Source organism: Echeneis naucrates, chromosome 11, assembly GCF_900963305.1.
Source record: "Echeneis naucrates chromosome 11, fEcheNa1.1, whole genome shotgun sequence".
Classification (NCBI taxonomy): Eukaryota; Metazoa; Chordata; class Actinopteri; order Carangiformes; family Echeneidae; genus Echeneis; species Echeneis naucrates.
In genome coordinates this window covers 3259506-3280462 of record NC_042521.1, presented here as the reverse complement: position 1 = coordinate 3280462, position 20957 = coordinate 3259506, and the positions used below count along the sequence as shown (strand labels likewise).

Genomic DNA, 20957 nt, shown 5'->3' with positions numbered 1-20957 from the left:
ACTTTTCAGAGTCGAAAACAAAACTAATTCGACTTGTGTCTTACGTTAGAGTCCGTCCGTCGACGTTTGCTGCCGATTAAAGTGAACTGGAGTCGTTTTTAAATGTAAAAAAAAAAAAAAAAAAAACGATTCAGGAGTCGCTTCATCTGTCAACCGTTGAACAAAGTGTTTTGGAAATGTTAAAGAAAGTGCTGAAGTGAAGCAAAGAAAAAGGTTTTTAATTGTTTTATTCAAATGGATTCAGTTGTGCACAAGAGAGAAACGGATATTTCTGTAACCAGACCAAGACCAGCAAACAGGAAACAACACATTCAGGAGGTAAACACTTCTGACTTTATACTCTATGATTCAGTCCTCCGGATGAAACTGTAGAATAAAATCACCATGAACTGAAATAAGTATACAAAATTAAAGGGAAAATGGCTGACAAGAACTAAGAGAAGAGCTGATAATAACTTTATTGTTATCAGTATCAAACCTTAATCAAGTAAATGAAAATCAGTTTTTGTTGCATTTAGAGTTCAAACCTGTTCTTAATTTACATTTTCCTTCAAGAAATAAAAATGAACAGTCCGGCAATAGTTAGTCCTGCAGTGTAAATTTATTGGAGCATTTTCTGAGCAGGTCGGTAGTAAAAGTCTTGAACTCAGCAAGGTGATTCGACTTCTTGAAGATCCTTTGACGGTAAGTTAAACTTGAATATGATCAGTCTTTTTGAGTTAGAAAGAGCTTCTTTGTAATTATACTGTATATTGTTTTTACTAAAGGCCAACTTGACGGAGAGGCACCTTTTTGTTCTGAAGAAACTACTGAAGAGAAGCCAAATTGGCTTTGTATCCTTTGTTTTTGCTTGAGTGTTCAGACATAGTTTGATGATGTGGACAAAAGACCATATCTCACATAAATATTATCTCTCAGGTTCACACGCTGCGGCAGATTGTCAACTTTTTCCTAATTAACGTCCCTTGGTTCAGTGATGGAAAAAGATTTGCTCTTATGCAACCTGAACACTGAGTCAAACAATGTCCCCAAGGCTCCAATTTACAGCCGAATCACTGTGTCTGTCAGCATTTTCCCTGTTCAGAAATAACCTCAGTTGCCCCATCATTTCTCCTCTGGGATTTATCTCTGTGTATGAGTAAAGTCTAACCCAAGATGTTAAAACGTCTTAAGCTATTTCAAGCTGTTGAAGGAGCTGACGAGCATAGCCAAAATACTCAACATCTGTGCCGAGAAAGTGAAGGATCACTCTGAGTATGTGCCCATTCTGTATGAGGCACTTAAAATTTGTCGGTAGGAAACTCCAAAGATCAAACTCCACAACGAAACATACTGTTTTCTGAGTCTTTTGCTGTCCTCTAATCATTTAAATATCACAGTTATGCTCTGCTTCATCTCAGGCTTCCCTTCCTGAAGGAGAAAGCATCTGATGAGGTGACCTATGCACGAGACGTCATAGAGTTTCTCTCCCACATGGGTACAGAACTAAATTATACCGAAAGTTAAAATTTTATATTTTTGCATGTCGCAGCTCTTGAATTACTGCTCACATTTACATAAAATTTGAATAAAAAATTCTTCTACTTCCTGTCAAAATAACATTTCCTTTTGTTTTTAATGCAAGTCTGAGTAGGATATTTGTCCATGTCCATTAACATCAACCCTTTTAATGCCAAACATAACATCCATGTTATCTTCCCTGTATTTGTGACTTTGCTGTCTGATTTTTGTCGTTTAAAAAAGTTCTGTTCCTCAGACAGAAGTGACTGTGTGAGATGTGTTTCTGTTGGCAGGATGTCTGATGAGGGTGTCAGATGCTGAAGTGAGACAGCAGATAGTTGAATCTGTGAAATCATTCTACAGTTATGTGGTTCCTAAACAGCTCCCTGACGGTACGGACTGTGCCACCAAGCCAAAACCTCGGACTTTCCACCCTTGCAGATTTTCTAGACTTTCACTGAGTGAGGCTCTGTAATGGGGTTCTGTGGTGGCATGCTTGTACTTTTCGCTCTTCGTTTGTTTTTATTTCTCTTTTCAACCTTTTGTATCTTTCTCTTATTTACTGTTTTAGAGTCTGCCTGATTAATCAGTATCACTTCTAATTATTGTTATAAATAGTAAACACATGCCAGGCTATTTTTAAAATCATTCAATCATCACATATTTGATCTTAATTTCTTTTCTTTGTTATTTTTTAATGGTATGTTCTCTCATTCTCTCTTTCTTTATTTCTTTCTGACTGTTATCATTCCATGTTTGGGAGTTTATTTTTGTTCTCTGTTCTGGCAGGGCTCCAGCCTACCTCTCCAGGCTACAAGCTGCAGCTGCTGGAGTTCACTGATCTGGCTCAGACGCTGCTCCTCTCCATGGCCACTGTGGAGAACCAGCCAGCCATCAAGCTGCAGCTCCTGCAGACCCTTCAGATCCTCTCAGGCTCCTCTGGTCAGTAACTGATTTTATTAGTCCATTAAGATAGCTGAAGAGGGTATCTGTCAGATATGTCTGTTCAACATTTAACCTCCTTCATTAGATGAAGTAGCCAACCCTCAAGAGCATAAATCATCTCATTACCAATAACAATCAGACAAACAGTCAAAACAGTGATTTTAAGTGTCCTTGTGTCAATGTCAGCAGGTCACAGGACTGTTTTACCGTTAAACAAATTTGTATATCTATCATTTCATTTCATTTTACAATCATAGATATGAACTGTGCCTTAATTCTGAAAGCACAAGGAGCAGAAACTATCTGTCTTCACATGAACGAACCTGATCCATCCGGTCAGGTCTTGTTCTGCTCTTCTGAAATCCTCTGGAACCTTCTGGAGAGAGGCAGGAAAGACGAGGTCATGGCTCAGCTCAGCAGCATGGAGTGCGTTGTGTAGGTCCATCCTGTGGTTTTACTGTGTTTTTGAATGTGTAACGAATGGAAATCACCCTTTTCACCTTCACAAGACAAAGTTTTTTTTATTTTACTTCATGTAATCCTGAAATGCCAGTCACCTGGAATTGCATCTGAAAGATGTTGTCTGAGAAATCACTTTCTGCCATTTAGCCTCCACAAATATGTTACAGTTTAATTACTCATCGTTTGTATCTTAGATCATTGAAAGAAGCCTTTTTCCACCTGCTGATTAATGGCTTCCAACACTCTGACCTCCAACTCAGAAATGATCTGCTTGTGATCACAACTCTCATCGCTGAAAATCCCAGTTCATTGCTCATTGTGAGTAAAGAGCTGAAGGTTTAACACAAAGTTCATCAAGATAATTTTATGCCTCTTTTTAGTAATGTTTCTAATTTCCAGGAGAGTTTATTTGCCAAACAGCTTGTGGTTATCGTCAAATTTCCAGAGTGTGAGGAAATTCTTTTTCTATGAATTTTAGTTTTTCTTATTTTAATTGAATTGTCTCTGATTTCTAGTTTAGCAACTTTCATGATACCAACTTTTCTTGATATATTTTGTAGTTAAAACTCAACACCCTGTCGTCCGAAACCTCAAGCTCAGTTATTGCAATGAAGATTTGAAAATGAAGAAGTTGCTGATGAATTTGTTGGTTGTAATGTCAAAGGATTTTGCAGCACTCCAGGTCAGTCAGAGACTCGGCCAATTGTTTGATGAATATTTGAATAATTTGGATGATACGTGTGAGTCTGAGTCCCTTTATGCTCCCCACTTTCCTCTCTTAGCTTTATAAAGAAGAACAGGTAATGTTGGCTCTGCTTACGCTTATGATGCCACCTGCTGCCTCGTCTGGACGCCGGTCGGGTTCACGCCACTGGTCCTCCGTCCAGCAGGAAGAACTTCAGCTGCAGGCGCTGGCCACCCTCGCCACCATTGCTCCACTCATGATAGACGACTACATGTCCTTTCAAGGAAACATACGTCTGCTGCTCCTGCTGGAATGGTGCATTGGGCAAGGTCAGGTTGCAGATTAACCCGAGGACCCTTGTCTTAAAGGTCAAAGGCCATACAATAACATTCATATGTTTTTAGATGTACCCAGCGAAAGCTTAAGATGCTGGAAGATAAACAAGTCGCTACAGTCACTGTCAGCACTAGCTTAGTTATCACACAGCCTTAAAAATATCAGATAGCAATAATTGAGTAAGCGTGCTGATTATGCTTGTGCTCTAATTTCAGATGCTTATTTTGGCCAGGGTCACAGTTTCCATGGAACTGGTGGCAGAGGCACTAAAAAGGCTCATATGCGGCACTGTATCAGAGTACTCAGATCTGTGGCGTCTTGCGGTGACGAGTTGGTTAACCAGAATCTTTGTGATCAAGGAATCGTGAGTCGACTTCTGGGTAGGTTAAACTAAAACCCGACTTACTCATCAGAGGCCTAATCTCAGCAGAAACTGAACATTTATTTACATTCTTTGTAAAGAAACTTTTTCAGTAAGATTGGACCTTCTTTGTCAGGGATTTTGATGCAGATGGAAGCGAATACTGATGAGGAGGATGAAGTCACACTGGAGATGAAGTCAGATATTCAGCTGATAATTTCCACACTGTGTGAGACTGACATGCATAGAAAGGTAAGACTGATAAAAACACTGTATCTAAGCAACTAAATAATCTAAGTCATTGTAAGATGGCAGCAGAGTAGTTTAACATAAAGCCATTACAATACGTGTTAGTTATGTCATGTGATTGTTTAAATTATTCTGAGGACATTTTTTCTTTGTAAGAAAATGGAGGATAATGATGTGATGAAACTGATGTCAACTGATGTCAACTGATGTCAAGCCATCCAGGCTGTACGCTGGCCTCCATCGTCAGCCCTATGATGTTTTGTCACAGGAGCTGTTTGGGTCAGAGGGAGTTGAGATGACCATTCATTTCCTGAAGAAAGGCTCAGAGAACTTCTACAGCGGCCTGGGACACAACAAGCTCGTCCTCTCCACGGTCGACTGTGTGTGGTGAGTTCAGCATACTTCTGTTTGTTTTATTAATGATCATAAAATAATCTGTCACTTTGACGTGGTAAGCACCTCTCCTCTTCAGAACACCCCCTCCCCTGAAATTGGGACACAAGTTTTGCTTGTGCTCTCTTTGAGTTTTCAGAAACCAGATTGGAATCAGACTCTCGGTGTATAGTGCCTTGTTGTTTAAATTCTGCTCTGTGAAACATCTAGGATGTATGAAAATACAAATTCTGTAAATGCTGTGAAACTAACTCGCTTGCCGTGATGAATGTTGCTTTGAAAGAGGCAGAAAAAAACATCAGGACAGTTGAGAAGGTTCCTTCATTATGTTTTGTATCCCATTAGGTCCTGTATTGTGGGCTGCTACACTACGGAGGATTACTTTCTGGCTAAAGAAGGAGTGTTTCTTCTTTTTGACTTACTTCTGGTAAGTAGCTGTTTAACTGAAGTTTAAATTCTTGAAATTCCTGGAAATATGCATTTTGTAATGAAGATGGATCTTTCAATCTAAAAGATATTTTCCATCAGACATCCACATTAAACACAACTGACCTGAAATTGTTTTGACTCTCTCACAGTCAAGCCCCAGATGTGTTCACGGCGTCATCCTCGCTACGCTGCTGGAGTTATGTGACAACCCAAATGCCTTATCTCACATCCTGAGCTGGAGGGCCAGTGGGGGTCAGACAGCTCCTGGGCTGCTGCTGCAGCTGTGGAGGCAGGAGGAAGAGGAACTGGGCGTCAGCCGAACCCAACACGGAGAGATTAAGGGTCTGCAAGAACACCTAAACAAAAATGACAAAAATCTGATACCTAACAAATGATATTTAACTCGGATCTTTGTCTCGGATCTTTGTTTGAAAGATCCTAAGAGGCCCATCCTCAGTCACCACCAGCAGGAGGAGGACACAGATCTGTCATTTCCTGCTAACGTACCAAGTGCGGCAGTTCTGGAGATATCGGAGAACCAGAGGTCAAAGATTTACTGCATTTTCTGCAAACTTGGTAAACAGATGAGATCAGATGCTACTCAACAAAAAAGAGACCAGTTTCACACACAGGCCATCAATATAGTATCATTTATTCAAACAATTCACATAGATAATGTTATTTTTATCATGTTGTCAAGTGAAAATAATGTGTGAGATATCATAGGTGCCCAACAATTTCACTGTCTATCTAACTATCCACAGCCTCATTTTAGCCAAATATTTATCACATATAGTTTATAGATCAATCTCTTAGGACCAGGTGCTAGATTGAAACTTCAAAGTACAAGATTATTCATACTGACTAATCTGCTTGTCAAACAGATTTTCCTTTCAAACTTTACTTTGAAGTTGTTACTTTTGGACCCTCAGGTTTTCAGGACCTGCCTGGATTGTCAACAAAAGATTATGTTACTTTGAGCATTGTCAAGAGATATCTGGACTTTAAGGTAGAGATATGTTTGTAGCAGGAAACAGGATTCAGTACTCAAAGTAAGTTACTACCTAAAGACCATTACGAATGCTCGCGGTGCTGCAGGTCGGTGAGGTGTGGAGCGAGATCAGCAAGGAACTGAGTCTGGATGGTGTGAGGCCGGTCAGCCCTGATGAGGAGGCTCTGAGCACCATCTGTAAGATCGCAGAGGACACAGCCAGGAAGGTTAAAGCAGAACAAAACAGCATCCTGGAGCAACAAGAGAAGAGCAACATCAGTGAGGAGGAGCTCACATACACAGAGGTGCTGAGAATAATGTAACGCTTTAACTGCAACGAAGCGGCACAGATCAGGAAACCCCAAAAAAGTCTTCCACAAACAAAAACATGTCTAGTTTCCAGGATTTCTTCTTTTGTCATACGCTTTAAGGGAAGAGTCTGGTACACATACTTCCTCTAACAATCGTCTGCAAGTTGTACACTTTGAGGCAAAAACCTCCACTATATCTAAAAAATATCTTAAAGTTTTGGAGAGTTTTGATGAAGCACTGCTTCTGACTTTTTCTAATAAATGTCTAATTATTATAGTCATCAATAGTAAATAAATTCAATCCTTATGGCTACAGCTGAATTTCTGTTTTTCATAAAAATGATGTCTGACTGTCTTTTCTATCACAGATAAAGTCTCACTGGAAGCAGCAGGAGCTCACAGTGAAGTCATGGGAGAATTATGTTTCCAGAACTTCAAACTATGAAATTCTCAAGGTTTTTATATTTTAAATAAAAACTTATACTAATGCTATAGTAAAAAAAACATTTTTGTCTTGCGCTATTTTTGTTCACATCAGTAACAACTGGGGTGTTTCCCCCTTTTTTTTGAGCAGGAAATGAAAGCACAGAAGAAGAAACAGGTGGAATCATCCATTGCCAAATCACAACACACAGCCGCTGCAGCTCAACATAAAGAGGTCGTACACTAACACACATTGCATGATTTCACTGGATTTATAGGATCACACTGTATCATATTTTGGCTTCAGAAAATAAAACCTGCAGCTTGTCAAGCAAAGTGACAAGAAATAATCAAACTTTTAATGACATCTACTGACAAACACTAGCAACTGCAGCAGCATTTCTCACCACAGATTTCTAGCAAGAGTCATCCCTGCAGTCTTTACATTACTGATGAGATTTTTTTTATTTATTTTTTTAAAGGTAACACACCAGCTATGGTGTATATATGTTTTGTGCCCTGAAGCAAAATTTAGGGAAACTAAGTGCTATTGACTACTAAAAAAAAAAAACAGAAAACTGAATGTTTGGTTCATGAGGAAGTTATCATTACTAATTCTTGTTGCATGTTTTGTTGTGTTTCAGGATTTCATGGGGCAGGTCATAGCAATGGAGAACACGGATGCTCCAGGCCCGGCAGGAGTGAAGCTGACCCTGGGCAGAACTCCGATCAAAGCTGCAGGTCAGGACCGAGTGGAACCAACAGCACATGTCCCAGAGTCCATCAGCACTACATCAGTCAAAGATAAAGACTGATACCGCTTTAATACAAACGCTTTATATTAGAATTTCACTTTATGTTTTTATTTACATCAATAACAGACTAAAATGATGCAGGATTGTTTATATGGTTTCCATATCTGTATATATTGAAGTGAATGGGAGACATGAGGTCACTCAACATGCACAATCAGCAGTTTGTAGTCTGGTCCACCTCCCATTCCCTATAGACACACACTAAGTGGCCTTTGTGTTGTGTGACATCTTTTATTTCAGAATGTCTGGTGCACAGTACAACCGTCAATGATTACAATTCATGTAAATAAAATAAATAAAATAGAGTGAACCAGACAAAAGGACATTTAAAGTAAGAATTAAGTGAACGTATAAGCGTTATGTAATGAATGAATGAATGAATAAGCATTAGGAATTTATAGCATTTACATAAAATACATTTTCCCCTTCTCTCCCCAAAGTCTTCTGATCATTAAATCTAGAAATGCAAACTTTGTCTTTCTATTATTTTTTCTCCAACATTATGTTTGTTTAACCAGCGAAGCAACATGAATGATCTGCCATCATGTGAATAGAGTCCTTATGTAACGACAATATCACAAATATTTTTGTGTCTTAATTACAGCGCCACCAGCTATTTGGCTATTTGGGCTCATCTTTCTTGGTAAACTTCATATCCACTTATTGATATTCATTATATGACCAGTTTAATTTTGTAGAGGTCAATTCTCCCATCAAAGGCTACAGATCATTATATCTGGCAGCTGTGTCTCTCAGGCAGTTTATTTCATACAAAGGGTTTCGTTTGTTTTTTTAAAGTATGTTCTCTTTATTGTGCTTTTGGTTACATAAGTCACTGCAGCACATTAACACACATGTTCCTTCAAGCGTACAACATGCTGCACAAAAACACTTCTCTCACCCTCACCAGCCGGATGACCAAATCATCTCTGACAGGCCAGGTCTTTTCATAGCTCTGTGAGAGTGTGTGTGTGTGTGTGTGTGTGTGTGTGTGCGCGTGGAGCCGTCACACTGGGACTTTTACCACAGAGCTCGGACACACAGGAGCCTCTTGGCTGTTTGTTCAGTCTGCTGAGCGTCTGCAGCCGTGGATGGAGCGGAGAGGCGATGCTGCTGTTGGATCCTGCTGTGTGCTGATGAACTCCTGAGGAGGACCTGTTCTTCAAACTGTGAGACAGACTATGCTTTCATTCAGAACACTTTACAACCCCCTAATTCAGATGCAATCCACTCCATTTCTGCATTTTATGAACACATTTATAATACAGTGATGTCGTCAGAATATTTAGGGATATGTTAAAGCGTTTTTTAATGTAAAGTATTTCTTAGATTAGAAGACATATTTTATATTGTTTCTTTTACTATACTTTGATTAATTTTCTGGTTTATTTACTGTAAAGTTGGCTAATGACAAATGAACACTAAGATCTGCTCATCACCACATAAACCACTCATCAAATATTTCCAAACTTCTTCTAAACGCAAAATTGTGGAACTTAAATGTAATGATTCTTTCCTTTGTTTTAATTTTTTAAATATATTTAAATATAAATGCTAATTTTATTATCAGACAGTAACTTCTAAACAACAAGCTCAAGCTCACATCACTGATGTCTGGTTGTAATTAAGACATGATATCATTACATGGTAGAAATTATACTTCTATATTTTGTCCCTTAAACAGTTGAAAGCCAGATTTCAACACTTGTTTCAAGATTATTTTTACCATTATGAGGAAAAATTCATATGAAGATTAAGACTTTTTGAACGTTTTGGGATTTTTTTTTATTTTATTTATTTATTTATTTATTTATTTATTTATTTTTTTTTTCAGATCAGAGAAAGTTCCAAAGAAACCTGAGGTGGTCAAATTCATGAAAACAAGCCTGACATCACGAGATAGGGATCAAACTTCAACAGACAGGAAGCTAATGTCTGCAATACCACTTATTCAAAGCAACTTTTAGGGACCTTTCATCTCAAACTGATAAAAAAGGACCAATAGGTTTATTGCTAATTTCAGACTTTAAATCTCATCCTTCTGTGGACGTGATGATGGTTTTCCTCTCTTTCAGGGAGCTCGTTGATTCTTTTGAGAAGCTCCAGCAGCAGAAATGATCATCAGACTGGGACGTCTGACACCAGGATATTTCCGTCTCCTCCAGGTTACACATTATTTTCCTCCTTAATGTTTATTTAAGTGGCTCTATCTGAAGAGGATGTGTTCAAAACAAATATATTAAAAAAACTGATGTTGATTAGTGTTCTGATATTTCCTGCATGTTCAGAGAAATACTTTAGGAGAATATAAATATGAATATTTTATAGAAAGCTGGTGGCTCCTCTCAGGAGGTCATGTTATGTAACCTGCTCAGACTTCACCTCACTGCTCGTGTTGCCTGTGCAGCAAAAAGGCTCCTGCACCTTCTGTTGTGTGTTAACTGTGTCTCTCTGTGTTTAGTGGCAGTTGTCAGGTGAGGTCCAGATGCAGCCACAGGGCAGCCTCATCGATCCAATCGCCATGATGATGGCCGCCGTGGGGACGGGGGTGTCGCTATACAGCACCAGACAGATGGCAGAGAGGGTTCAACTGAAACAGCCAATCATCTGAGATCAAACGCTGACCTGCCAGAGCAGCTATGAAGGGCGGTGTGATGGATTGTGTGTACGACTGAATGTTTGAGAAGGTTTGTGATGGAGGAGGTTGGAGGTGTGGATGTGTTTTGTGTTGGGTGGAAAATCTGAATGTCAGTCTATGTTCAGCACCTGCAGGAAGATTTGCTGTTTGTTACAAGAAGCTACACTTTTTCTTTGCAAGCACAACATTTATGAGCCAATATCAGGTCTCTCTCTAGTTTGACCGCTCTGTATATTTTGTGCAAGTTACCTTTAAGAGGATTGCTAGTTTTAGCAGTGACTGCATTTTAATGCAATAAATAAAAATTCCTTGACAACATCTTGTCAGCATCTTAGGATAGCTTTCCCTGCAGCCTTTAACAGTTCCTGCATTTTATAGTGTAAAAAAACCCTCACCACAGAATATCAACTCAAATAATTATGTCTGATATTTTCAGAAAACATTTGTGATAAATGTGTATCCCTGATCAATATTTCAGCTCAGTCTTATTGTGGCAAGTTAATGTTGTGAATTTAGACTGTAAACACCAAAGCAGCATCACAGACTCACCACCATGTCCTCACTTTTACGAAATGACAACTTCTATTTAATGTTTGCACCAGATTTGTCAAAGAATAATGTCTGTAAATGTAAAACATCACTAAAAACAAATGTGGTTTGGAGTTATTCTTGAATCAAGCGATGGTTAAAATCCATTTTTATAATCAGTCAGCTGCTCTCAGGCCTCATTGTTGTGGAAAAAGTCCGTGGGAAACAGTCGGCTGACTGCACAAACTGTACAGAACGATTCATGTGAATGAAGCTCAAACAGGGGAAGTGATTTTACCCAAACTAAAGGCTGTTGTTCATGTTCTTTAATGGAGTTATTCTTCTGTCTCCTTTTAATTTGTCTGTGTTTATAGGAAATTCCCTGTGAGAAGCTGGTGTGGAGGGGTTTATAAACAGAATTTAACAATTTCCTAAATGTGCACCTGAATGAACATGAAATTAAATTAAAGGCACTCAAAGATTAATGTGAACTGATAAAACCACTACAATAAATAAAACTACAAATTGATTTCCAGTGTGAAACTGTGTTTTTAGTATATTTCAGCTCATTGTTGAAAATCTTCACTTCTGCTTCTTTTGTTTCCAGAAATAACATGCTGCTGTTTTTGGTGAATAAGCTTTAAAAGAACATGTACAGAGATGTACAGAGACAGCTATTTTCCCCCAGGAGCTGCTGGAGACCACAAACAGACTGAAAAGAGAGCGACTACTGGACTAACTGTAAATTCATTCACATAATCAGACCTGCTGGCCAAAATAAAAACAGCAGATACACGTTAAAATGATGGTTCTGCACCGTTAAATGTGTGTGTGTATTAATAAATAAACGAAATGGCAGTTTTATTATTGACATTATTGTGGATCATTTTGAGAAATCTGGTATTTTAAAATGTTCTGTTCACGGCCCTCAGGCTGGACTCACCTGATGCTGGTCTTTGTGGACCTCCAGCCCAGCAGAGGTCACTTCTCCCCGGGCTGCTCCTGCAGGAGGAGCCGGCTGTTGCAGAGATCTGGCCGCAGTCTGCAGGTTGTCGTGAGTTCAGAGTCACGCCGGAGCAGAAATCACCCAGAAGTCAGTCCGGCGGATGTGAGCCGGATCCGGTCCGTGGATGACAGCAGCCGAACCCGAACCCGGACCCCGCAACACGACCCTGTTTGATTTCTCAGCCGCGACGCGTAAATTTTAAAGATGTTTGGAGAGCCTGCGCGTAAAAGTGCGCGCTGCCGTTTGGCGCACCGCTCCGGCTTCCCGTCCCATCTTCATCTTCATCCTCATCCTCATCCTCATCGGATCTAGAACCGAGCAGAGCCGCAGTCTGAAGATGGCCGAGCTGCGGACCGGCTCCGGCCCCGTCCTGCTGCTGCTGCTGCTCCTCCTCGTCTCCGTCGGATCCGCCATTCACGATGCTGTTTCGGGGACTAACGGGACCAACGTGGACCCGCATCACCAAAGCAACTCCAGCGGGACTAAGAAGCCTTTCCCGGTCCTCTCCTTCAACTACGACCACGTCCGGATGCCCTTTGAGATCTCCCTGTGGATCCTGCTGGCCCTGCTCATGAAGCTCGGTGAGTGATCATCGACCAATTAGCTCACCTTCAATTAAAGTGAAGGAAACTTTTCTCAAACTTTTCATTGTGTCGTGTCCATGTCATGTTATGGTTTATTTTATTTTTGAATTTTATGTCTTGTTATTTCTATGTATGTATTAATTAAGAACTCGCGCAGCATCAGGTGATCACAGATCTAAACTAACTCTCTGGCTTGTGGTTATTTACGACTCAAGGCCAAATGTCCTGTGAAATTGTTGGCGTTCCCCTTTAATCCAGAGGCTCTCCTCGGGTCCATATTCTCTGTGGGGTGTTTATTTTTATCAGGGGGTTTATTCCCCCCTGCAAACTGTCAGCACTGTTTTCACACACTGATCCAGAGCAACACAAACTGCAGTCTGGGAAAATGTTGCAGGATTAGAGTGTCGTTTGAGCAGCTCAGACTATTTAAAGGGGTGAAGGGGAGATTTGGAATAAGTGACCTTTGATCTTTGACACAGATACACAGAGGCTAAAGCTAAAGGCTTCTTCATTTATCCCACAAGATATCAGATGGTTTTTTAGATTTCTGAAATCTAAAAGTTTTGGTTTCGTTACTGCTCTGCACTCTGAGTCCATGTTTTCTGCATTAAAGTGAGTCCAACACTGAGGGACACGTAGATTTTACATTTGGTCAGAAGGAAAACGAGCAGCGTTGGCTCGTGATAACAGCTGCCATCTTTATCTCTCTGGTCCTCCTGTTCAGTTGTTGTTTACCTGTAAAGCAGTTTGTGCTGCGTCAGTTTGGACTGAAGGTCAGTGCAGGATCCTTACAGATATAATAGAAGGCCACATCTTTACAGTGAGGCTCATTTCTGCTGTTGGACCCTCCAAACATAAATAATTACACCGATGCACTGCAGCTTTTTGTTGTTGTGGCGTTGTGGTGCCTAAACGCTCTACAGATCAGCTGAAGGCGTCTCTCCTGTGGCCAGCATCTTATCAGCTGGTCCGGCTGTGGTCTCCCCACACCGGTCCAACTTCCTGTCCAAATGCACAGCTTGATAACAAAGATGTCAGTGTGCAGATGTCAACTGCACAGCATAGAGGAGGGTGGGGGGGGGCTGCGCACAAGACCACTGACTGAATAATACACGCTGGAAAACGTTGGTCACAGCAGCTGGGACGCCGTCACATGACAGAGGCTGAATGTCAAGGCCTCATTGAGCTGAGAGAGAGCAGGCATTAACAAAAAGACTGTGGGGGAGGAAGGACTTAGAGTCTTTATTTTAGTCCGACACAAGAAGACACCCCGCTGTGTCCTCCTCCTCTCAGTTTCTGGAATTTTATAGATAATGAATAAACCAACCGGCACGACAAAACGTAACATTTCAAGAGGAAATGGTGATGAGCTGAAAATTAAATTAATGAAAGTGAAACCACAGAGATTTGTGGTCAGATGCTCTTCTTACGCTGACTTACAGTTTGATGCTACAGCTGCTGCAACATGTTTCATATTTAATGAGGACATTATAGCTAAGTTCACATGACTGAGCTCTAAAACAGATAAATGAAAGACAGAAGGAGCTAAAAGGTCTGATGTCTGTGTTCTTACAGTGAGTGTGAGGTCGAGTGACTCAAAGAATCAAAAAAAGGATAAATCTGTATATCTGTAATCTGTAAATATATATTTTTAATCCAACATGATGAGACATGGACAATTTAGATTCTGTAGATTTTGATCATTCGTGTGAAATACTGAATTTTTCCAGAATTCATCAATGTGTGAAATTGCCAGCAATTTAAATTCAGCTTTAAAACGGAGGATAGGAACAGAAAGTAAACTAAAGCTGGAGGAGAAAAGAAACTGTGCGTAAAAAAACAGATAAAAGAGGGAATTAAATTCAGCAGAAGGCAGCTCCTTCAAACAGTCTGAACATAAAATCACAGTGATTCAGAACATAAACTGTTTCATGATTCGTGAGATTTTACAATCAGACTGTGACAACACTTCATAAGTCATTTTTATTCTTTATTTGCTGATGAGACAAAAAAAAAGACATTTGTAGATTTAATGGAGCATTTCTTTGCTATCTTTTAAACTGAACAGCAAATCTTGAGGTTAATCAGTAGTTCTCTCTCTCTCTGCAGGTTTTCACATTATTCCCAGAGTGTCGCACGTCGTCCCAGAGAGCTGTCTGCTGATCGTCGTTGGGCTGCTGGTCGGCGGCTTCATCAAAGCCATCGGGGAGGAAGCCCCCATCCTCGACTCCAAGCTCTTCTTCCTCTACCTGCTGCCGCCCATCATCCTCGACGCGGGCTACTTCCTGCCCATCCGGGCCTTCACGGAGAACATGGGCACCATCTTGGTGTTCGCAGTGGTGGGTACGCTGTGGAACTCGTTCTTCATCGGCGGGATGATGTACGGAGTGTGCCAGATCGAAAGCGCCCAGCTGGGCGCCGTGGACCTGCTGTCCTGCCTGCACTTCGGCTGCATCATCTCGGCCGTGGACCCCGTGGCCGTCCTGGCCGTGTTCGAGGAGATCCACATCCACGAGCTGCTCTACATCCTCGTGTTCGGGGAGTCGCTCCTCAACGACGCCGTCACCGTGGTGAGTTAAACGTACCCGGCATTGTTTCTCAGAACAATTTAGTTCTTTTTATGTTTCCATTCTCAGAGGGAGCCATTTTATGATTCAGTCCATTTATCTGAGAAGCAGAGTGACATGTGAGATTGAGATCTAACTCACTGTATAATTTTAAGTATATTTTTTGATGCGTTGTATGTTCGGAGAATGTGGATGAGAGCCGTCCTGATATTTTACCTTCAGTAAAACAGGAAACAATTTTCTGACGCTCTTCCTCCGTTTCTCTGTGCAGGTTCTGTACCACCTCTTTGAGGAGTTTTCCCACGCCGGCACTGTGACCGTAGGAGACGCCTTCCTCGGCGTCATCTGCTTCTTCGTGGTGTCTCTGGGGGGCATCATGGTGGGGGCCATCTACGGCCTGCTGGGGGCTTTCACATCCCGCTTCACCTCCCACACTCGTGTCATCGAGCCGCTGTTTGTTTTCCTCTACAGCTACATGGCTTACCTCTCAGCCGAGGTCTTCCATCTCTCAGGGATCATGTCGTAAGTCGCGGTTTCAGCCTCTGAAGAAGCCGGACCTTTTTTATTTCTGGTTTATTCTGGTATGTGTGACTGATGAAAGAAAAACATTTCTTCCAAAAATCTTTTCACATTTAGGGCCAAAGGTTTTCATTGGCTCATCTTATTTTAGACCAATTTACATTAAGTTGATATTTGAATTGAGATTATAAGGTGGAAACTTTATTTTGGTAAGTGTGCAAATCACCACAGCGTGAGTGAATAATGGATGAGACTGCAGACAGATCCCAAATTATTCTGATAATTCAGCCACCACTGAAGTTCATTCTGAAGGAAAAGACCAAGCACAACACCACAAATTATAATAATAACATTAGTGGTTTTATATTGTTGGTATTTTACATTTTACATCAATATATTTTTTTAAGATTCTCTGTTTTCAAATTTAGTTCTTCAATTTTTGGATGGTCTTCAGGAGGAATGGAAAGCTTCCAGAAAACAAACTAACAGCTGATTAATACAGAAGATATATTATCTGCAGAATAATGAACATCTAAATTGGCAGCTTCAGCATTCACCCGATTCGCTTCAATATTAGTCATGTTTGTGTAGTTTCTTCTTAAAATGCAAGTGTCAACTCTAAATCTGCAGAAACAAACTCTCTCCACATTGGTACATTCATCACTTCGTTCCTTTCCTTCTCGTCCTGACAGACTGATAGCGTGTGGCGTGATGATGCGGCCATATGTGGAGGCCAACATCTCCCATAAGTCCTACACAACCATCAAATACTTCCTGAAGATGTGGAGCAGCGTGAGTGAGACGCTCATCTTCATCTTCCTCGGTGTCTCCACGGTGGCCGGTCCTCACGCCTGGAACTGGACCTTCGTCATTTTCACCGTCATCATCTGTTTGGTGTCGAGAGTTTTGGGTCAGTACGAAGAAACAAGAGGAAGGAATGTCCCAGATAAAACTAACTTCAGTGTTCAGGCCGATCCAGGCTGCTGCTTCTTAGTGAGTCTTGTTGTGTCGTCGTGTTTCAGGCGTCATTGGTCTCACGTACGTCATCAATAAGTTTCGTATTGTGAAGTTGACGAAGAAGGATCAGTTCATTGTGGCCTACGGTGGCCTGCGAGGGGCCATTGCCTTCTCACTGGGGTTCCTGCTGACCAACAGCCAGGTGAAGCACATGTTCCTCACCGCCATCATCACCGTCATCTTCTTCACTGTGTTTGTGCAGGTGAGAGCGATTATTTCACCACAGACTTCTTTTTCTTTTTCTTTTTCCAGTAATCTCTGGAATGCTTGATCGCTTTACATATAATGTTTGAAGACATTATAGAATTTTGAGGGAGTTTTCAGGAAGGTCTTTTAATGTAATAGAAGAAAATCAAAGATAATTATGAGGAAATGTTCTAGGAAAAACATCAATAGAGCAGTTAAATAAATAATAGGTTTTCATATAATAATAACAATAATAATAATAATAAGAGGAAAGAAAGGTAAACGATAAATAAAAAGTTAATGTAGTAAATTGCCTCAGTAAGAAAAATATTAAGTATGATCTACTAGAGATAATAATATGTAAAATGTATTCATAGGCTAATTAATGAAATACATAATAACAAAATGTGGAAAGAATAAGCTTTTAAATAAAAAATAGCTACAGATAATTTTTATTTATTTTATATTTACATCCATTCATTTCAGTCTGGTTTGGTCTTTACTGAACTCTGGTGGTAAAAGAGAAGAAGAAACAAAGTGTGTGTGGGTTGTTGAATCCTCAGGGGATGACCATCAGGCCTCTGGTGGAGCTTCTGGCGGTGAAGAGGAAGAAGGAGAGCAAAAGATCGATTAACGAGGAGATTCACACACAGGTGAGGTTTTAATATCATTCATAACACGACGTCTTTATTTGGTAAATCAGTTAAATACACGACGGCTTCCTGTTTATTAGGACTCAGACGTCTGTTGATTTTTACCCAGTAATGCTTCAATGTTTGCGTCTTTTTTTCTGTAGTTCCTGGATCATCTCCTTACAGGAATCGAAGGCATCTGTGGACATTATGGACACCATCACTGGAAAGACAAGTAAGACGTGCTGTCCTCTGTAACATCTGTACACGTCTGATGGGGCTTTTTGTTTCAGCCACCTGATGATAGAGGGGCTGTGTGTGAAAGAAAACATTTCTGAAACATCATTTAATGATTGTTTCTTCTGCTGCACTCAGACTGAACCGCTTCAACAAAACCTACGTGAAGAGATGGCTGATCGCAGGCGACCGCTCCACCGAGCCTCAGCTCATCTCCTTCTACAACAAGTTAGAGATGAAACAGGCCATAATGCTGGTGGAGAGCGGGAGCGGCGCCAAGCTGCCCACCACCGTGTCGGCCATCTCCATGCAGTGAGTATCAATGGGAGCATGCCGTGCTCCATTTCTTACAAAAACTACTTTCCTGAGAGGAAGACCTGAGCTAACTGGAGAGACCGACTCGTTTCTCTTCTGTTAAGAGAAGCAGTGATGTCATGTCGTTAGGTGCTTTTATTAGGACCAGTCCGCCTGCGAGTAGACGTCTGATCTGTCAAACGTGTCGCTGCAGGAATGTCCAGCCGAAAGAGGCACCCAGGCAACGAGTGATCCCGACCATCTCGAAGAGTCGAGAGCAAGAGATCAGGAAGATTCTGCGAGCCAACCTGCAGAACACCAGACAGAGGGTGAGGAAGTCTGTTTGTTTGTTGGTCAAAAAGAAAAGTGAGAGGACTCGTTGAAACGTGAACGTCTGTGCTCCTCAGCTTCGCTCCTACAGCAGACACGACCTGATGATCGACCCGTTCGAGGACAACATGAGTGAGATTCGCTTCAGGAGGCAGAAAGTGGAGATGCAGAGGAGGGTGAGTTTTAACACCACCGTCTCGATTTAGACCCTCATTTTTTTTTTGTTGTTTACATGAACCAAACATTTCAAATGCTCAAGGATCCTGACGTGGCGATGGCTTTTCGCTGTTTTACTGCAGAATGTTTGAAATCCAGATCACAATAATCATTATATCACTCATTGAGCTCATTTGGATGAAATTACCCTGAATATATATTATTCTGGATTTTTTGGGGGACCCTCGGAGGTCCTTTCTCGTCACTGCGCTGAACCAGATATGGCGTTTAAATAAACTTACGTCCCCTTCACAGATGAGTCATTACCTCACAGTTCCTGCAAACCGCCAGGAAACGCCACCGGTGAGAAAAGTCTGCTTTGAACCAGGTCAGTTCAACAAACGATCACCACTTTATTATTTATACATGAGCGTACAACTTAAAAAGACTTGTTGTTGCTTTATTTTTGGATTCCTTTAATTTAAATTAGTATTCTGATTACACGTTCATTAAAGCCCTGATGGATGAATGCGCCGTGTTCATTTTCCAGAACATCAGGTTTACAACTACGATGCCATTGCCATTGAGAGCCCCAGAGGCAGGGACTCCAGGCCGACCCCCAGCTCCCCCAACGACGTCAGCCTGTTGAACGAATCGCCCCAGAAGCCCAATCAGAGCAGCACGACACGAGCGGCAGGCGACGTCGAACTGAGGGTAAAGACGGAAGACGAGCAGGAGGAGCAGGACCAACTGAAGCTGTCACGCTGCCTGAGTGACCCGGGCCCAAACCAGGAGGGGGAGGGGGGCAGCTCCTTCCGCTCCTGATGAAGCACCAACCTACAGTACTTGAAAATGAAGGATTTATGCTCCCATTCATTCTTCTCCTCCTGTCTGTGGCATTCAGTGAGTGAAGATCCCTGAATGATTGGGAGATGTAGCAAAGCTTGATCATTTGTAATTCTCTATCATTTTTTTTTTTTTTATGTTTTTGGGATATGGAAGTTTGGACGTGTCTTTTTCACAAGCTATCATTTTATCATATTTACTCCCAAAGCGAGCACAACCAGGATTATTTAACTAAAATGAGCCACATTTTGTCTTAATATTTAACAAATAGTACAAAATAAACAGAACTTTGTAACCAAACTTGAAGCACCAGATGGGTCTGACCCTGTTATCAGTGTTTGCACATGTTGACTGAAACTTAATGACAAATTACATGAGTTAAGTGCTTTAAGGCGTGTTTGAGGTCGTCTTCCAGACCAGTTTGATGTATCTGCCATGAAACTTTATAAAACCTTCGTGGTCCCCAGAGGATGCCCCCTACTAACTTAACCAAAGTTGGTGATCTACTGAAGCTTTTTCCTCGAGTAGCAACAAAGTCTTTGTGCTTTTATGTGGATATTTTGATAGTTCCTTGGTGGACTAATGATGTGCACGTATTGTCATCGCTTTTAAGTCCATCAACACCATCACGCTCAGGTCAAAATGTCCGTTTGTCCCCTTTTTCTGACCAAACTAACTAATTTCATTCTTGTCAGCTTCAGCTTTTTGTCAGTTATTAAATGTTAGCATGTGAACCTCGTGAGCCTGTCAGTGTCCTGATGTCAGCATACAGCTCAAAGCCATACTCAGCTGCACACGAGCTAACTGTAACCTGTAAAATGCTGCTCTGTACAGATCATTGAAAAACTAAACCGCCTTCAAAGAATTGTTGATTAGTGATCGTTTACGTGTCCAGGTTTTTAAAAAATGACCAATTTAACATTACTTTATTTTTGAAACTCAAATATCTTTTGCCTCAAAAGTCATTGTACGACTAAAAACAGACCTCTGCTGAATTTGACATTGTTGAGTTAAGTAGAAAACACCAATCTGCCGATTTAAAAAATAAATAAAAATGTCAAAGTCAAGAAAAAGCTGCAAATAGGGTTCGACCGATGTCTGTGAACAAGCAGATCTCTGTTTGTATTGGCAGATGTCGCTGCATGACTGATCAGTGTTTTCTCAGGGACTGCAACATGTTAACAGCAACTTCTGCACAAAGAGACGTAAATGTGCCGCACAGTGATTATTTGTAATGTGACTCTTTATACGCCAAAGTGTTTTGACTGCAGAGAGCTTCAGTAGTATTGCCACTGTAATCAAGTGTTAAACTCTTCAGAGAAGCTCTATAAATGTTTCTGCTCCTGTTGACTGAGGTTGAAGCAGCTCTGAGCTTTAGCTGCCCGACGTTTGCCTTATATCGTTTAGCTTTTTGTGTTTGTTTGCCAGTGCAAGTATTTTTAAATCTTAAAAAAAAGAAGATTGTAGTTATAAATATTTGTCAAATGAAGAAAAGGCTTTAATACTTGTCTGAAATA

The 20957-nt window shown here is 40.9% G+C and overlaps 1 protein-coding gene across 1 annotated transcript; it reads left to right on the top strand.

Moving 5' to 3' along the window:
- Nucleotides 1-32: 32 nt before the first annotated feature.
- LOC115050932 (cilia- and flagella-associated protein 69-like) lies at nt 33-20944 on the top strand. Its single transcript, XM_029514088.1, has 34 exons — nt 33-318; nt 625-684; nt 768-833; nt 1184-1293; nt 1401-1477; nt 1794-1892; nt 2290-2442; nt 2703-2880; nt 3102-3225; nt 3307-3355; nt 3468-3589; nt 3690-3921; nt 4144-4308; nt 4426-4541; nt 4807-4925; nt 5277-5358; nt 5510-5702; nt 5796-5936; nt 6293-6369; nt 6459-6656; nt 7031-7117; nt 7237-7320; nt 12563-12653; nt 14766-15226; nt 15495-15745; nt 16435-16652; nt 16765-16961; nt 17509-17598; nt 17742-17812; nt 17953-18126; nt 18323-18437; nt 18516-18614; nt 18910-18982; nt 19145-20944. The coding sequence occupies exons 1-34, from the start codon at nt 235-237 to the stop codon at nt 19417-19419; spliced, it is 4731 nt and encodes a 1576-aa protein (XP_029369948.1). The 5' UTR covers nt 33-234; the 3' UTR covers nt 19420-20944.
- The last annotated feature ends 13 nt before the right edge of the window (nt 20945-20957 follow it).